The sequence below is a fragment of the Carya illinoinensis genome, chromosome 1 (assembly GCF_018687715.1).
Source record: "Carya illinoinensis cultivar Pawnee chromosome 1, C.illinoinensisPawnee_v1, whole genome shotgun sequence".
Taxonomy (NCBI): Eukaryota; Viridiplantae; Streptophyta; class Magnoliopsida; order Fagales; family Juglandaceae; genus Carya; species Carya illinoinensis.
Genome location: NC_056752.1, coordinates 30,746,432 through 30,761,911, shown reverse-complemented (window position 1 = coordinate 30,761,911; position 15,480 = coordinate 30,746,432). Strand labels below are relative to the sequence as shown.

The 15,480-nt window shown below is 37.2% G+C and overlaps 1 protein-coding gene across 2 annotated transcripts in view; it reads left to right on the top strand.

Annotated features, from left to right (window-relative positions):
- The window catches only part of LOC122314996 (ATP-dependent DNA helicase 2 subunit KU70), a 31,270-nt gene extending 17,750 nt beyond the window's left edge, over positions 1–13,520 (top strand). The window contains exons 12-19 of one of the 2 annotated variants that reach the window (XM_043130664.1): positions 2,317–2,464; positions 3,212–3,273; positions 9,715–9,775; positions 11,221–11,313; positions 11,389–11,509; positions 12,273–12,375; positions 12,587–12,773; positions 13,062–13,520. In XM_043130664.1, coding sequence (XP_042986598.1) covers positions 2,317–2,464; positions 3,212–3,273; positions 9,715–9,775; positions 11,221–11,313; positions 11,389–11,509; positions 12,273–12,375; positions 12,587–12,773; positions 13,062–13,175 — 889 coding nt within the window. In that variant the 3' untranslated portion in view covers positions 13,176–13,520. The remainder of the gene's footprint in view (positions 1–2,316; positions 2,465–3,211; positions 3,274–9,714; positions 9,776–11,220; positions 11,314–11,388; positions 11,510–12,272; positions 12,376–12,586; positions 12,774–13,061) is intronic. The other variant, XM_043130671.1, reaches the window with a different exon arrangement.
- The last annotated feature ends 1,960 nt before the right edge of the window (positions 13,521–15,480 follow it).

The window sequence follows — 15,480 nt, the reverse complement described above, 5'->3', positions numbered from 1 at the left end:
TCTTTGCTTTGAATAATATATCCTTATAAAAAGTGATTTGTGGCATATAGTGACTTTTTGACAGATAAAGGTGCTAGAACAAATTGTATAAGGTTTCTAATTTAATGATACAAAAATTCATGGGTGATGCCTAAGAGGGTAGTAGAATTGCTCGCTTATTGGTAAGGGATTTGGGGCAATTCCCATATTGTGGATGTATGGAGAATGATTCTTTTATGTGTCATGTGGTGTCTTTGGCTTGAAAGGAACGGTCAAAGCTTTTAAAGATACGGAGCGTTCTCCGGATGAGCTTAGAAGTTTCTTCTTCCATACTTTATTTCTTTGGGCTTCTTCCAGTGTTTTTAATGGAGCCAGATTACATGATTTTCTTGTATCACTTTCTAGCTCCTAACTTTTAATTATGTGTTTGCTATTGTATACTTCATGCGCACTTGGGCTATGCCTATTTACTAGTTTCAATAACATTTTATATTACACATAAAAAAAAAAAATAATACTAAAATTCACACTAGATTGCTAAATTGATCATAACATATGTCCAGTGACTTGGCAATGACAATTTAGTTATTTTGAAATAGAAGATATTTGACTCAGTTGGAGAGAATATAGTAAGAAGCATAGAAGACCAAGAAAGAGAGATAAGACCATTGCATGGGGGTTTGCTTGAGAACCAGAGTTTGTATTAAAAAAAAAAAAATCGATGACCCAATTATAGCTATCAGGACCGTTCAGAGGGTTTCAATGTGCTTGCCCACATTTTACTTCTGTATTGGCTTTGCTAAATCTCAATTTAAATACATAAATTATTTAGGCTTGGCCTAACCCTGTTCATTGCAAAACATAGAAGCCCAAAGAGATAGAAACCTATGAAGTTAGCCAATTTCCGAGAGAACTTTCCAGAGCCTAATTTTGTCCCCTTCTTGAACAAGCTAATGCCTTATGCTGTCATAAACTGCCTCTGGTTGACCTTCTTGTAGTCCTTAGTCATCCCCCAAGTACCGATCATTGCCACCTTGCCATCAACTGCTACCTATAGTTATCATACTGGCACACATCTGTTAATTTTAATGTAGAAAAGTTTAACAACTCTTTTGTTTCCATTCCAAACAACTGAAAAATTAAGAGATGGGCTATTCTCTAAAGATGCTTTTCATTGAAAATAGTTTCTCATGAAGAATTAGTTGACTAAACACATGGAACAAATTCTAGTTTGTTGAGCAAGACTACATAGGAAGATAGTTTACAAGTCCCTGATACAAGACCATAATATACAAATGTACCAGATCAAGCAATGTTAGTAGTGAGAGGTATAATATATAGTGGCCTTATATTCTTTTCTTTTTTTTTTTGAGAAAAATATATAGTGGGCCTTATAATGAAGCCCCATGTGTGTATTTTGCCTTGTCACCATAAGCCTTTGTTTTTAATTAATATAAAGCTAACGTACCAATCAGGGACTGCAAAGTCACCACTCAACTCTTTTTTTCGATTGGTAAAATTAAAATTTTGTTATTAAAAGAAAGTGTAGCCTAAGTACACAGGAAGTATGAAAAGAATGAACCTAACAACTAGGAACTAGAAATAGGTACTAGTAAGTTATTGAAAATTAGTCACATTACAATCAATGACAGAAGCCCAAGGTAATAGCATGCTGAAAAGAATCTCTTAAGCTCATTCAAGGAACACTACCGATCTTTAAAACACCGACCATTTCTCTCCAAAGTCTCCATCCAAAGACACCACATAATACAAAGGTGAATAATTTTCCATACAGTAGCGATATGGATATAATGGTATTACCCCTAAAACCTATCCAACACTCAAAAATATCCATCGCCCTTCTAGGCATAACCCATGCCACACCAGTCTGGTTGACGATATAATCCCACAAGAACCTGGACGCTTTGCAATGTAATAACAAATGATTTACCGTTTCCCCATTATTTTTGCACAAGTAGCACTAGTTCATGACAATAAGGCCATGTTTCCTTAGTTTGTCAATGGTGAGGATTTTCCCAAGGGAAGCAGTCTAATAAAAGAAAGCTACCTTAAGAGGTACCTTACATCTTCAAATGCCCTTCCAAGGAAAGTCACCACTCAACTTTTCCACATGGTGAAATATTCACTAAAGAGTTTCATTAAGTTATCTCAACCGAGCCAACCATTCTTCTGCAAACTGTAGTACATTTTTTGTCCCTGTAGTCACAATTCTCATATGCAAGTAGATGCTTGACATGTTTTCTCATCTTATTTTAGCTGTTTTCATGTTAGTTTTCTTTTTGAAATTCCAGTCTTACCTGTTTCATCTGTCTCTAGTGAGAATATTACATTTTCGGCGGAGGAGCTATCAGAGATAAAAAGAGTTACAACCGGAAATCTTCATCTTCTAGGATTCAAGCCATTAAGTTGCTTGAAAGATCATCACAACTTGAGGCCATCAACTTTTGTTTTTCCAAGTGATGAGGTTGCTTTTGTTGTAATTCTTTGATACTATTGCAATGTCTGTTTATGCTGACGTGCTACTTTTTTCTTTTTACTTTATTAATTGATAATTGAAAACGTCTGCTCATCTTCGTTCTTCTTCTACCCTTTTTTTTTTCACTTTAAAAAATGTGGTGTATATGCAGATTTTCATGATGTGAGGTACTTAGGTCATGGGTTCAACAGATAAACCACATATTTATAAAATTGTGTCCTGTGAAAACCAATTAATTATTCTTGAGGGAAAATCTACAGGAGAGGGGAGAGATTATTCAGAAAAAAAAAAAAAAATACTTATACCCTTCTTACTAACACTCTACATATTGCATGTAACAGATACATAACTTGAATCTTTGTGCACTAGAGATGAAAAATATTTCTTGGGGCAAAAAGTTTCATCCTAAAATATCTGAGAGAGAGTTTTGAAAGTAATTATCCAGTAGTTATATCAAATATGAATTGCCCCTAATATTTGATATAACTACTGGATAATTACTCATTTGTTTTCCAGAAGATACTGATCGTCTCTTGTCCTTTCTGTCTTTCTGGTCAGAGAACATCTTCTAGTTCTCTTTAGTATTTATATAAATGGCAGTAGTGTCACTACAGCACCACGAATCACAATACAAAAGGTCACCCCCTGTGATATATACCTACATAGATAGTATGTAAATGCCTATATGAATGACCTTTGCTTGTCTGTTACCTTGACAATTGTTTCCATTTGCAGGAAGTAATAGGTAGCACTAGCATTTTCATTGCCCTGCATAGATCTATGTTACGGCTCAAGCGGTTAGTACCATAACATACAATGCTTTATTCTACTATGGTACTATTTTTCAAACTTTGACCATCATCCAGTACTTAGATTGCTCATGGTTATATATGCCGTTATCATCTTTTATATTCAATACTCAACTTTGTGGTTTCATCCTTTTTTTGGTAAGCAAGATATAATTTTTTTTTTTTTTGATAGGTAAAAGAGAATTTATTAATCCACGGAATTAGGTAAAGCCCGAGTACACATGAAGTATACAAGAAAGAGCCTAATTACAAACTACGTGCTACGGACAGTAGCATAAAAGTCATTAAAACTCATTCCATCCAATGCAATAGAAGAAAGCCCAAAACAACAATGTATGAAAGAAAAAATTCCTAAAACCATCCGGAGAGCGTTCCCTATTATTGAAATAGTGGCCATTTTTTTGGTTCTATGTGCAACATATTAAGCATAGAGGCACCATCTTCCATACAGATGCAATGTGGCAATTGCCTTGAATCCCTCTCCAACATGACAATAAATCTATCACCCTCCTAGGCATTGCCCATGCGATACCAAGCCTATTGAAGATTTCATCCCATAAAACCTTAACTACTTCACAATGAAGAAGGTGATCTGCTGATTCATTGTTGTGCTTGCACATGAAGCACCAATCTATTATGTAAAGGCCATGCTTTTTCAACTTGTTGATGGGAAGAATTTTACCATGGGATGCCAGCCAGCCAAAGAAGGCAACCTTGAGGGGAACATTGCTCCTCCAAATAGTCTTCCAAGGGAAGGCATTGAAGGTGTGAGTCATCAAGGCCTTGTAATATGATTGAACTGAAAATTTCTTGTTCCCTGTGCGTGTCCAGAGTAATTTGTCCTCCCCTCCTTCCTTTAGTTTCAGCGCGTTATAGAAATCAGTGATGTCTTCCACCTTCCAATCCTATTCAGCTTCAGTGAATCTCACAGACCATTGAAGGGAATCAGCAGAAATGCAAATATTATCAGCAACCAAGGAACCCTGATCTAACGCAATCCTATAAAGAGAGGGGAAAGCGTTTTTCAAAGCAATATCCCCACGCCAAATATCGTGCCAAACTTGATTCACGTGCCCCTTCCTACCTCAAGTTTGAAATTACCGAGAAAAGCATCCCAACCGTTCCGAATAAATTTCCAAACTCCCACGCCATAAGCCCCTTACTTCATTAGAGCACCAACCTCCCCAAATGCTTCCATATTTAACATCTATGATGTTCCTTCAAAGAGCATCTCCTTCCTGATGATATTGTGATAACCATTTTCCAAGAAGGGCCTTATTGAATGTTCTCAAATTTCTTACCCCCAACCCAACACAAGACAAAGGGGTGCAGACTTTATCCCATTTAATCAAGTGGAATATTTTTACATCCTCTAGCCCTCCCCGCAAGAAGTCATGGAAAATCTTCTCCAGACTATTCGCCACCCCTATAGGCACATGAAATAATGATAGGAAGTACGTTAGGAAATTAGATAAAATACTCTTAATAAGTATGATTCTCCCACTTTAGACAAGTAAATTCTCTTTCAACCCTCCAGTTTGCTTTCGATTTTCTCAACAATCCCGTCCCACATTACTTTGGATTTATGAGGGGTCCCCAAAGGGAGTCCAAGGTACTTCATAATAAGAATGACACCTTGCAGCCCAAGATGGCAGCCACTTCACTTAAATTATTAACCGAACCAACTGGAACTACTTTAGACTTTGATAAATTCACCTTAAGACCGGATACAGCTTCAAAGCAAAGTAGGAGGGCTCTCAAGGAGCGAACCTGATCAAGGTCTGGGTCACAAAAATCAACGTATCATCGGTAAAGAGGAGATGGGAGACTGTCAAGCTACCATGTGATGAACCACCCACCGTGAAGCCTGAGATGAATCCCCTATCCACCACCCTTCCAACATCTTAATTAGCACATCCATCACTAAGATGAATAAAAGTGAGGATAAAGGGTTCCCTTGTCTCAAGAGCCGAGAACTGTTGAAGAAGCCTTCGAGAGTGCCATTGACCAAGATTGAGAATTTGACGATTGTGATACAATGCTTTATCCTCTGACACGATTTTTTCCCAAAGCCATACCTACCAAGTATATACATCGAGAAATCCCAGTTCACGTGATCAAAAGCATTTTCCATATCCAATTTACATAAGATACCTAGAATGCCGGCTCTGACTCTATTCTCCAAGCATTCGTTGGCAATGACGACTGAGTCTTGAATTTGTCTTCCTTTCACAAAGGCATTTTGTGACTTCAAGATGATCTTCCCCATGACTTCACTCATTTGCTTCACTAGAACTTTAGAAATGATTTTGTAGACCCCACTCACCAAACTTATGGGATGGAAGTTTTGCACTTCCACCGACCTCGCCCTTTTTGGAATAAGAGCAATGAAAGAGACACTAAGGCTCTTCTCAAATTTCAGGAATGAGTGAAATTTAATAAAAACCTTTATGAGATCCTCCTTGACAATGTCCCAACAAGCTTGAAAAAAAGCCATTGTGAAGCTATCTGGGACCGGTGCTTTATCTTTGTCCAACCCTTTTAGCACTATAAGCACCTCTTCCTCTTCAAATGGCCTCTCCAACCAAGCCGCACTTGTTTGGTCTATTGAATCAAAAACTATTCCGTCTACCTTGGGCTTCCAAAGATATTACTCTGTCATAAGCTTATCATAAAAGTGGACAATGTGGTCCTTGGTAGCGTCTTTGTCCAACAAGACCCTACTCTCCGCATGAAGGACCTCTATGGCGTTGTTTCTTCGATGGGAATTAGCCATTTTATGGAAAAACTTTGTGTTTCTATCCCCTTCCTTCAACCAAAGGGCTTAGGATTTTTGTCTTCACGAGATCTACTCCATAAGGGTGATTTTTTTCAGCTCAGCTACTACAATCGTTGTCCTTGCTCATCAATTGATAGGGCCCCTTCTGCGTCTTTTTCATCAAATTGTTGTAGCTCCTGAAATAGTTTGTCCCGCTGGTCATTAATGTTTCCAAAGACTTTAGTATTCCATTTTCTTAAATCATTCCTCAAATCTTTGAGCTTCCCAGTTAAAACAAAACTAGGAGTGCCCGTGAGCTGATATGAGGCCCACCACGAACTAACTTTCTCTAGAAACCCATCAACTTTCAACCACATGTTCTCGAATTTAAAGTATCTCTGTCTCTCATGAAGACCCCCACAATGTAGTAAAAGGGGAAAGTGATCGGAGTAAGGCCTAGGGAGCTGTTTTTGGTATAGATTGGGAAAGTGGGCCTCCCAAGAGGAGAAACAATGAACTTGTCCAACCTCGACCAAGCCCTCCCGTTTGACCAAGTGAAGTCTCCCCTTGCTAAAGGTAGATACACCAATTCTAGCTCGAAAAATAGAGCTGAGAAGTTAGCTATGGCTGAACCCATGCTAAAAACCCCCGACCTCTCACTTGGAAATCGAGTGATGTTGAAATCACCCCTGATACACCATGGGACATCCCACCAACTGTACAGGCTAGCGATCTCATCCCAGAGAAGTTTTCTACTACTGTCATCATTAGGCCCCGTAAACTCCTACGAACCCCCAACTGAAACCATCTTCCACATTTGAGAAAGAACAAGCTACCGAAAATTCATCGACGTATTCCTCCACTAGTTTAACTGCTCTCTTATCCCACGTCACCATAATACCTCATGATGCACCCTTGGAAGCAAGGGTGGTTCATCCCGCATAAAAGCAATTCCACAAACTTCTTATGGCATAGCTGTCAATAAATTTCAATTTAGTTTCCTGCAAACAAATCACATCTGCCTTCCATTCTTGTAATAAATTCTTCACTCTAAGGCGCTTGCTTGGGTCATTTAATCCCCGAACATTCCATGAAAGAATATTGGGCTTCATGGATTGCCAAGGTTCACCCTATCCTTGTGTTTCCCCCTACTCATGCTTCCTTCCCGTGCATCACAATTTATGGAACAGGCAAGCCTCGTAAGCTCCCTATCTTTTTTAGCAACAGATTTGGCAAGGTGGGGCTGACATGCTTCTATGGTAATAAGTGGTCCTCGAAACCTTCGTAGGAAATCCTCATGCAATGACGTATTTTATTTACCTTTTGTAGGACCCAATCTAATTGTAAGCCAGCCCATGAAGCCACTGGTGGCAACAAACAGAGAGGTCTAGGCGCATCCCTGGAGTCCCCCAGATCAATTAACTAAGCATCAACACCAAGCTCCTTGCATACTAGCTGTAAGTCTGACCCAATAGATGACTCATCATCTGAGAGCCCCCCCATCATTAGTAACTTGTCATCCCCTTCTGCCACTATGCACAAGACCTTGGAGGTAGTCTCTGAGAGACCAATCAAGTGTTGAGGGTCATCGGATTCCAATAGAAGCAGCCTAGTTGAGGATGACACCCCTACGCTGTTATACCTCCCATCTGCGACCAGGAATTGCTCCAAACTACTGACCAAAGGGATGCTGGTGGACAGCGGCCCTTTTTGTGTCGGTGGCGAGTTCCTATTGGCTTGGGAACAGATAGCGGCATTTAACTCAACCATCCCAGAGGCCTTCATGTGTTCGTGCTTCTCTTGCAAGACCAGAGGTTGCCCCCTACTCGTGGCTGTAGAGTCGTCGGCGATCGGCGGTGCGTTTTGTGTCAAGAGTGAGGCGGCCAGATCAACCACTGGAGAGAAAAGCCTAACAAGCCGATGCCAGAGGATTCTTGGGTCCGAGATGGAGCTTTGGCATGCCATTCAAAATGAGCGGGCCTAATGGGCTCGGCCCATGACTGAGGGCTCAGGTAGCCCTTACAGACGCCTCCCTCTTCTCATACTCAATCCTAGCCTAGCCTTTTCATTTGAGCCACTACCCGTAGCCCTTATAGACGCCTCCCACTTCATGTTAACTTCAGTGGTATCAATTAGCTCACTGCCCAAACCCATCACCATACTCATGCTAGGTCAACTTTTTTCATCAAGATGGTAACTTCCTTTAGTACCCTGACAGTTGAGGTCTGATAGCCCAGAGTGCACCTTCCACTCCCCCCACCTTCATGCTTTCGTCAGAGGATCCCCTATTACCCATAGGACAATGACCGTTATTCTCATCAGCATTGGGCTCGTTTTTCTTTGAAGCCATGGCAGAGCTACCCCTTACCAAAGAACTGGCAAGTAACCTCAAAACCGAGGCATACATGACACCGTTGGAGGGGAGTAAACTCCCTGATTCCAGCCCATTGCCAGACACCCCACCTTGGCGCAAGCCACCCTATGTTTCCACCCCCTCAAAGTCAGCCACCTTTTTGAGGTGGTATGTGAACCCTTCCCAGCCGGTACCCTTCGCGCCTTTACGAACAAACAGAGAGCCCCTCCTTTTGCCATTGCAGAACTCCTCCAAGTGCAAAAAGCATCCCCTGGCATTTTTGTGATGTTGTAAGGTGAGGGCCCTGTTACACACCCTCAGCTTTTTGAAGAACCCTTCACACCGGCGAGAGTCAAGGGCCTCCACCACCATCTTTACCACCCATGAAGCCGACGCCCCGTTTAATAGGAACATAGCCATTCGCCTGTTCCTCTCTATGATACGGAAGCTGTTACCACTGACTTTCAAGAAGATGAAAGTGTTTTATTCCACCGTAAAATGCCTATCTTCCTCCATCATACTGAAGAAAGACATACGAGTAGGGAAAAAAGAAAAAAGGAAGAGAGAAAAAGGGAAAGGGGGAAAGGATTCAGAGAAGGAGAGGCAGGTCAGCTCTGGCAAGAAGCGCCGGAGGAGGGATTACGTGCGTGCATGTAGGCAAGATATAATTTTATCAAGTGAAAAAAGGGTTTTAACCAAGCATGTAGTATTGTGTTCTCATCATGATTGACATTTTGCCATTATTCCTTTGGATTTCCCGTAACACTTTTATATGAATGCTACCTTTACCTGCAATGATACTATTTATGTTTGCGGCTTTTAAATAAAGAAAATTTGGTAGTCACTTCCCAATGTTCCCATTAGAATTTTTATTTTTATTCTGCACCATGTGCCTGAAATATCATATCAAAATTCTCTACTTGAATTTCTTGGTTGAGCTATGAACAGAATAAAGAACTAGTTATCAAAAAAATAAAAATAAAATAAAGAATAATGTTTATTATGCCTTGTAGAGTTTTACTTTGAAAACATATACCTTTTTAATGCTGATGATATTTGGTGACACTACTACCCAACCACAAGCCCCCACCCCACCCCGAATTATTTTCCAAAAAAAAAAAAAAAAGGACACATTAGCATGGTGCTTGCAGAAGTGCAAACTTCATTCATTCTTGATGCCTAGTTGGCTATTTCACTTGAATTGTATTAGACCTCTTGATTACTTATAAAGGGCTGATGTTGGATGGTATTAAAGGTAGAGTTGTTGCAAGAAGTTGTGCATTATACTGAAACTTTAGAGTTTTTTTACTGTTTTCAGGTTTGCACTTGCGTTTTTTGGCAGTTCATCTCGTCCTCAGTTGGTTGCTCTTATTGCTCAAGTAAGGTGTTAATACTTTCAAAACAGTCTGTATATTGATACATGTTATTGTCTATTATCTATTAAATGAAAAATAAATTATGCATAAGCTATGAAATGGACAATTAATTATCTAATTGAGTTACTAATTTTCATTTAAAGTTGGTAGAATCTTTTGGTTTTCCTAACGCACGCCTTGTTGGTTTCTCAATCATGCCTTTCTAATTTTATAATCAATAGATTCATAAAAATTGAATTTTAAAGGAAATTTAAGAGATTATAGTTATGACTCTTGATGGCCATGATAATTTGGGCACTGTATATAAAGAGCTCTTGGTCCCTCTCTCCACTAGAGCAAAGTTTGTCAATTTTCCCATCATTAACAAAAAAACAAAAGAGATTGGGAGGAGTGTGGATTAATGTGCTTAACTAAATTTTGGAGATCAAGGTGCTATTATTGACACTCTGTAAAGGTTCTAGCACTCATTTAAAGGTTCTATTTATTGTTTGATGATCCATAGCATGGAACTAACTTAGTTATATATATATATTATCTTTTAGTTAATAAATTTAGTAATTCTTGTGCATCACCCACGTATGAGACTAGTTTTTCTAAATTCAGTAACATTATACTTGATACACTGAAGTCTGTCTCATCCTTAAGAGGTGGCCCCTTAGGGTGATAATGGAGCCCTTGATTGTGATCGACAGAACCAATAATGATAGTCACATCAGCAAGCATAGCCTCAATTGCCTTCTTCCTTCATGTCTCTCTCTTTAGGGGAGTTCCGTATTTGTAGTGTTTGGTGTTATATATTCTCCCACCTGCGGCCTGCAAGGTGGCTTCTGGGATAGGACCTGGTGGATTTAGGGCTTAGTTTGGTGCTTTTTCTTTCCATTTTGATTAGGTGGTTTTGTTGTCTACATCTTGTGTACTTGGGTAGGCCTTTTTGTTTTTAATAATTTTTTATTACTTATTACAAAAAACTTTGCCGTTCATAATTTTTCATATTTCATCAATATCAAAACATGCATAGTCAGTTATTGAACTTGAATAGATTTGTAATATGGTTCTTAAATGGTGAAGGTTTGGATATAAGAAGAACTGTAACCCAAAAATATTTGAGGGTAAGTTATCGAAATTCCTAAAAGGTTCAATTTTAAAGAGCAGCGAGAAGAGAGTAGTAGAAGAAAATTGACATCTGATACTCAAAACCAGTTTCTTAGCATTCAAAACTGGGCCTAAAAACGTATTGTATAATAGTTTTGTTGCAAGTTTTCAAAACTTACATAACGTCATCAGTTATCTAAGATCTTGGAACGATAACTGCCGATTTCTTAACAATGCTATTTGGGAGTCCACGATTTATTTAAACTGCTCCAGAACATGTCTAGACTCTTCAAACCACAGTTAACCTACATAACAAGACTTTATTGGTTTAATCTCTTCTCTCTGAGAATTCTCAGGATGAGATTATCAGCCATGGTGGTCAGATTGAGCCACCAGGAATGCACATGATATATCTTCCTTACTCTGAAGACATCAGGCATGTTGAAGAGGTGAGAGAAATAGTTTAGTTGATTAGAGTAGGTTTCTGGTAAATTTATCAACAACAAATACGTGATATTTTGCAGGTTTATTCATATTCAAATGGGGCAACACCTAAAGCAACTGATGATCAAATTATGAAGGCTGCTGCCTTAATGAATCGGATCGATTTGAAAGATTTTTCAGTATTCCAATTTTCTAACCCTGGTATGTTGCCCTATTACATGGTAGTTCTGTAACTTAAAACAGCTAAGGTTTTTAATCAAGGTGTAATTTTCTTCCAATGGCTGTTTATCATGATCTCTTTTCGGCCATGTTTTAAATTGAATGTCACTTGAAAGGAAATATCTTGTGTTGGCATGAGCAACAATATAGTGTAACTTACTCTGTTGTTTTATAATTATTAAGTACATTTCTGAAGTTGTGGAACAATGCATTTGAAAGATCTCTCCGTTTAGGAATGGTTGATACTGATTAAATATGTTGTTAAAATGATGATCATCCTCTGATCCATAGACTTTGACATTCACATTAGTCATGAGGAAAGAGAATAAGTATATTTATGTCGTGTAGAAATTGTGAAGTTTTAAGTTTCGCTGTTAAGTTTACCAGGTGATGCCAGAGAATTAAAAAATGATTAGCAAGAGTTGGTCTCACTGAGGAGTCTGTTATTATAAAAAAAAAAAAAAGGCTCCAAACATCTATCATTGTGAAGATATTTTAGTTATTCTTTTTTATTGTGTTTATATTGGAAGAAAAGTTATAGTTTATTTCCAACTGTTAGAAACCATTAAGCTGCAATCAGTATATTGGTTTAGTGGGTTTAGCAAATTAATGAGCTATAATAATTAACATATATATCGAGCAATGTTTACTTCAGCGAGTGGAACATGAAGCTGATTATGATGCCTATTTCCAGCTCTAGAGTTTTTTGGGATTACATGGTGTGTTACAAAGTAATTTCTTGCAGCCTTGCAGAGACACTATGCAGTACTGCAAGCTCTGGCTTTGGAGGAGCTTGACATACCAGAAACAAACGATGAAACCCTCCCTGATGAAGAAGGCATGTCTAGGTTAGGACTGATACCTTCTTACTGTCCTTTTCCCTATACTATTGCATCTCAACCAAATGAAAGAACAAAAGGAGAAAAATCTGCTGGTCTCACTTCCGTATATCTCCTGTATCTTGACAAAAGCTTGTTAATGCTGTTAACTTGAAGTTGTGTTATAAAAAAGAACGAGGAAAAAAAACCTTGAAATTGTTTTTGCATGCACGGGCTGCAGGCCAGCAGTGGTAAGTGCATTGGAAGAATTCAAGCTTTCTGTGTATGGGGACAACGATGATGTGGAAAGTGAACTTGTGGATAATGGAAAAGCAAGTGAGACCTCCAAAAAACGAAAAGCAGTTGCTGAAAATGCAGTTAAGGAGTGTGCAAACTTTGATTGGGATGACCTTGCAGACAGTGGGAAGGTGAGATTACAAGTTTTTTTGTTGTCTTGCTTTGATCCTAGTGCTTTTTCCTTGGCCAAAAAGGAAAAAAAATCCTACTCTTCAGGTGCAAAGTTGGTGGAATTGAGATTAGTATAGGATCTGTCTAACGTTAATTTGCAGAGTACTGCTGCTTTCCTTCTAGAAATTCTATTGGTTAAAAAAAAAAAAAAACCTTTGGTAAAATTTCATCAGTCAGACTTAAACCTTAAAAAAATATTATGACTTAAGTTATAACTTGATGATTGGGGGTGTTTTTGTTACAATCAGCTGAAGGATTTGACAGTGGTGGAGTTGAAATTCTACTTGACAGCACACAAACTTCCTGTTGGTGGAAAGAAGGAAGCTTTGATAAGCAGGATATTAACACACATGGGAAAGTGAGGAACTTGGGCATCAAAACACATCCTTTGCATTGTGTCTAAAAGCTATGACAAAATACGTTCTTTTTAATAATTGTGCTGAACTTGATCAGTTTGTGCATGTAGCTCTTGTTTGAAAATTGTTTTTGTTGTACTTTTGTTTCACACACACACACACACAATAGTATTTTAGTTCCTATTTTTCTTCGTGGGGACCGATTGCCCCCTTGAGCACAAGACCAAAAGGTTCTGTTTCTAACGGGACATTTGCTTGGTAGTTGGTATCACTTTCCCTACACCAACAGACAGTATTGTCCATTTGTCGTGTTATTTATCAGCTCAGGTACTGTAATTTTTCTTTTTCTTTTAAAAAAAAAAAAAAAAAACAAAGAAGCATAATGCTGACTCAGCATTCAAATCCATGTGGCATGTTACATGTTCGTGAAAAGTGGAAAAGTTTTAGAAGTAACAGAATAATTGATTTAAGTAATTTTTATTATTTTCTTTAAAGTGGGTGCTGAAGTATCATTTAAATGCTAGATGTTGAGCTCTAATTGGTAGTCATGTGGAAAAAATCCATGTGGCAACCTGCCATTAGTCAATTAAAGTGATGTAACTGACCTTTGATATATTTTTTTTAAACTTTTTTTACTTAGTGATTAATTAAATGAAAATGTGATTTTTTTAAAAAATGTCTAAATAGTTTAAAAAAATAGTGAGAAAAAAAAAAAATAAAAACAGATTTTAACTTAACGGTAGAGGATTTCTGTGGAGGTAGCAACGTCCTTGATATTTTGTAACGTTTCAAATCCTATAGCGCAAAATGCTTCAAATCTTTACAAAATAATAATAATAATTATAATAATAAATTCCTTGAAAAAATATTTTTGTTTTTCTTTTCTTTCCTCATGCATATAGGATATACAGTTGTAACATTTAATTTAATCCGATGATCGTTCGAAATGCCTTTTTTATCCCTATTTGTTTGGAAAATTTTCGGAAAGCTCTTTCGTACTTGGCTACTAGCTCAGCTACACGAGACAACTCGCAAATCTAAGGTTCTGTTTGGATGGTAAAATTATTTCAGTTTATTTAATCTATTCTTATATAATTATTATAATTTTAAAAATTTTTTAAAATAAAATATAATAAATAATTCAATTTTTTTAATTTAAAAATAAAAATAATATATATAAAAAAATTATATTCTAATAATAATTTATTCAACTTTTAATTTTTATCTTATCTCAACTCACTATCCAAACCGTTTCACTTCTTCTACCCTTAAATTACTCTCAAATTATTTGAGGAGAGTGCCTCGCTAATGTAGCCATACTTGATTGGAAAATACACTCATTTTGGAAAAGAAAAGAAAAAGATAAACTTGGGATCTATATAATTTTTTTTTTCATAATAGATTTTTCCTTTTTTAATAAAAGTGCGTAAAGTTTGTATATCTTAAAATTATATCTAGTATTATTTTAATTAATTTATCGGAACAAGCTAATTAGTATGAGCTTGCAGTACTCTTTAACAGATTTTTGTAATGTATCATATAATATAATAAAAAAGATCAAAACAAAAACGATTAATGCGGTTTCCTTTTCTCAGTTAAAAATAAGGAAAAAAATGGTTCTGTTATGATGTTATCCAAGTTATTGGTTGCAAAGTGATTAACAAGAAACGTCAAAGGGTCCACATTACGGATACCATTAACGATGGCTAACCAGACTAGCTAAGCCAACCATTAGGCAGAATTGACTTTTGAGGTATGTTTCTCTCCTACTCATGTTTTGGTATGGAAACACTATAGCATTAAGAGAATTCATTATTGATTGATCTGTAAAATTAAATTTATAAATTGACATGATTTGATGTGATATATCATATATCTTTCACAGTAAAATATTTTTACAATTTGAATCATCGTATCGAATCATATCTAATTTATGATTTTGATATTATAAGATCTCTTTATCGATCTAACAATTCTCTGAAAATGAACGGGGGTTGTTATAATATTAATGTATATAAATGTCTTTAGGTCTGCTTCTAAGTAGACTTGTTAACCGACCTCATGTCGACCACTTGACCTAATAATTATTGATAAAGTCGTTTCCCAGAAGCATCCTTTCCAACTTTTATGAATTTTGGCCATTCGTAATCTAGTCACGATGCCTTTTTAGTGCGTGCCATATTGCTTTATATCATATATATGTTTCATCTTAATTTCTAACTGGTGGGATCGCTGGCACTTCTCTTTCAGGCATCTCATGTATGTTTCCGCCTACCTTTTTTTTTTTTTTTTTTTGTTCACATGCTGATCA